The sequence below is a fragment of the Fukomys damarensis genome, unplaced genomic scaffold, assembly GCF_012274545.1.
Source record: "Fukomys damarensis isolate Sample0158 unplaced genomic scaffold, DMR_v1.0_HiC HiC_scaffold_2, whole genome shotgun sequence".
Taxonomy (NCBI): domain Eukaryota; kingdom Metazoa; phylum Chordata; class Mammalia; order Rodentia; family Bathyergidae; genus Fukomys; species Fukomys damarensis.
This window is the reverse complement of record NW_022900914.1, coordinates 572781-576017: the sequence shown is the minus strand read 5'-3', so window position 1 is coordinate 576017 and position 3237 is coordinate 572781. Positions and strand designations below refer to the sequence as shown.

Genomic DNA, 3237 nt, shown 5'->3' with positions numbered 1-3237 from the left:
GTAAGTGGTTAGGGATGTAGCTCAGGATGGGCCACAGATTTTATCCTCAGTATCACAAAATAAAGAAGGGAAGGAAGGGAAGGAGGGAGGGAGGGAACAGGGAAGGAAGAAAAAAGAGAAAGAACTTTAAAGGGGAAAAGATACCATAATCAGAATCCTATATATAAGATATTACAAAAAGTATAATAAAATGATAGATCATAAGGAATACCTCAACATATATACAGAAAACTTTCTCAAATTAAAAAAATAATTCAAAAGAAAAATTTCCAAAGCATGAATTGCACATTACAGAAGAACTAAAATGAATGACAGGAACATAAAAATCTTTTAAAAATGCTTCAACTAATAGGAAAGTTAAAGTTAACCCAATGACGTAACCATTTTTAAATCCATTAAAAAATCTTAAGATTGGTAATCCCTAGTGGTGCTGTGGCACAGCTGGCTCTATAGCATACTAGCGGTGATATAAATAACTGTCTTTGTGAAAGCGATGTAACATTAATTAAAATATGATGCAGGGGTGCCATGTGTGGGAGTTTTTCAAGGTAATTAAAATACTAGAGAATAAAGCTAGCTGTCTCTGATATCTGTTACAACATTTTCTGATAATAAAAACAACAAAAACCATTTAAATATTGTTCAAAAGGTGCCTCTCAGGAAATTCCACCAGGCCTGTGTGACAGAACAGCGTGGGGACCTCTGCTGTCCAGCACACTCCTCCCCAGTGTGACTTTATATCCTCTTTCACAAAGCTGAGGTAACATCACAGATTCATTTGTGTCAACTTGAAAGGATTTTTACTATATGCATGCCAAATTCAAAAAGAATTCCCAGAATTAAAAGCATTCCTTTAAAATACATACATGCTTACCTTTATTTGCATATATTTATGTCCTCAAAAAATGGGGAGAAGTTTGCCTGAAAGCATGAACACAGCTACTGCCTTTGCAATTAATGTCACTAAAAAGGAGAGATTAAGGGAAAGTGACAGGAGATGTGAACCAACAACTCACTGAAAACAAACCCTAATGGCTTGGTAACTACAGGGAGAAAAATGCGGCTGTACAAGCCCAGCACTTTCTGAGAACCTACTTCAGTCAAAGCCCCCTTGCCACGCTCAGTGCACTCAAGGAGGCCACACTGGTGCTGCAGACACTGCTGAGAAAGCCCTTCAGGGAATGTGTTGTCTGCGTGTGGAGATGGGCAGATGTGGGGGGTGGGTAGGAGGGCAGCACGCTGTGGGTGAAGAAATACAGACCTTTGGAGAGGTTAGAGTTCTCACCCTCACCTTTCCCCATTATCTATAGAATTTAAAGTCTTTTTTTTCTCCTCATTTCTTCATTTGAGAAGTTATAAGTGAAGGGATAAAAGCGGTCATACTGGACCATGCCCAGGACCAGAAATGCCTTCTACCTGAAGCCGTGCCTCAGGCCGCCCTGTGGTGCTGTGTCCTCCCCTCCCTCCTCCTTCCTTTTGTACCCTCATTGCTGGGGACCAGCCTTCTCTCCCTTGGCCATAGCCTGCTTGTGACTTCCTGTTTACTATGACGTTAGTTCCTTCTGCATCTAAGTGATTTTGATCCTAGCGAGTGTAAAAGCTTGATCTCAATTTCACACACACACACACACACACACACACACTCAAGCGCGGGGGCACTATAACCCTTGACACAAATGTTATCACAACCCTTTCTAAATAAGAAGCCGGATGTCACACCGAATTCTATACAAATACAAGTTTTGTTAGCAATAGACAAAGCTTCCAACACCAAAATGGCCCAAGATTAATTGCAAATACTTTACATCGTTGAAAAGTAATGTCTTTGTATAAAGTTGGAGTCTCTGGAGGAATGGCGAGGAAAACTGGTGGTTCTGGCAGTTCTGGCAGGCCAGAGAGAAATCCCTCAGAGTGCGTCCAGTCACAAGATTACCACAAACTGTACACACAGAACTCCATGCTGTTGTCCCATGACGGTTCTGGGTCTTTACCGCTCCTCTGCTCCCGCCCTGGACTAGAGCAATCAGGGACAGGCTCACACACTCTGGGGTCTGGGCTCCCTGCTGCCTTTGAGGAGGTCTGTGAGCTCCCCGATGTACTCAATGGTGTACTTGAGCGTCTGGATCTTGGTGAGTGGCTGGCCTCTCTGGCTGTAGACGGGTGGCAGGTAATTCCGCAGGGTGTGTAGCGCGTCTGCCAGGGTCCTCATCCTGAGCTTCTCCCTCTCACTCGCCTTGCGCCTCCGCTGGACAGACATCTTGACTTTGGTGCCCTTCTGGCTCTTGGGGCCCCCGGGACCCTGGAGATAGGCAGGCTGGAAAGCTAACCTGCTGTAGTCCACCTCTACAAGGCCGCCAGGGCCACGGCTGCTGTGGCCATCGCTTCCCCCGTCTCCAGCTCCGCCCTGCCCACAGAGCAGCCGGGCCCCAGCCGGGCATGGGGTTGGAGAATACAACTCCAGAGATGGGGCTGGGGAGAGGCTCTGAGTCGGAGAGGCCTGGCCGAGCACAAAGGGCCTGGCCCTGTTCTTCCAGTCCCAGGAGGACAGCAGGCTGGGGCTGTCCGAGGGGTCCAGACCGTCCTCGAGACTGAAGAAGGGCTCCTGCAGGCTGTCCATGCTGCGGGACAGCTGCGGAAGGAATGAGCCAGGCAAGTGGGAGAGAGACTTGTGCTGCCAGCCCAGCGCCAGGCGGGCCAGGGAAGAGCTTTCTCTTTTATGATGGTGAAGAAGTGAGAAACAGGGCCGGGTGGAAGGAGTTCAAAGGGAAACCCGGGACCGACATGGAAAATGAACTCTTCGGGTGTCACTTTCTCCTCATCGATAATTAGCGTCCTCCAGCTAAAATGTCTTTAAACAGAAAGGCCTCTGAGGAAAGAAAAAAGGAATTATCTTGTTGTAACTAAACCAATTAAGGCTGCATAACTAGGCTTAGCATTGTCCTGTGGAACTCATTAAAGAGGGAGCTAAAGAAAACAAGCCCAGGCATCTGCAGTGAAGGGGGTGGCAAGGAGCCTGGCGGCTGAGCAGAGTCTGAGGGGGCCGCGAAACCAGGCCTCACGCGCTCCGGGCAGATGGGTGAGTTGTCGGAGACAGCGTGGTCCAGGGACCGGGCAGCTCCTCAGGCTTCCATTCCCTCCCATATCAAATACAGACAACGGCTCTGTTTCCTGGGCTCCTGGGAGGAGCGCACCTGGAGCCACGCTTGGCCACCTGTGTCCATCTCTCCTGTGCCGGCA

At 48.1% G+C, this 3237-nt stretch overlaps 1 protein-coding gene across 1 annotated transcript; it reads right to left on the bottom strand.

The window, feature by feature from the left end:
* Nucleotides 1-2035: 2035 nt before the first annotated feature.
* On the bottom strand, nt 2036-2617 carry Msgn1 (mesogenin 1). Its single transcript, XM_010607451.1, has one exon. It carries the CDS (start codon nt 2615-2617, stop codon nt 2036-2038), a length of 582 nt encoding a protein of 193 aa, XP_010605753.1.
* Between the last annotated feature and the right edge of the window lie 620 nt (nt 2618-3237).

Coding starts and splice junctions, on each gene's coding strand:
- Msgn1 (XM_010607451.1), bottom strand. CDS start 2,617: ATGGACAGCCTGCAGGAGCCCTTCTTCAGTCTCGAGGACGGTCTGGAC.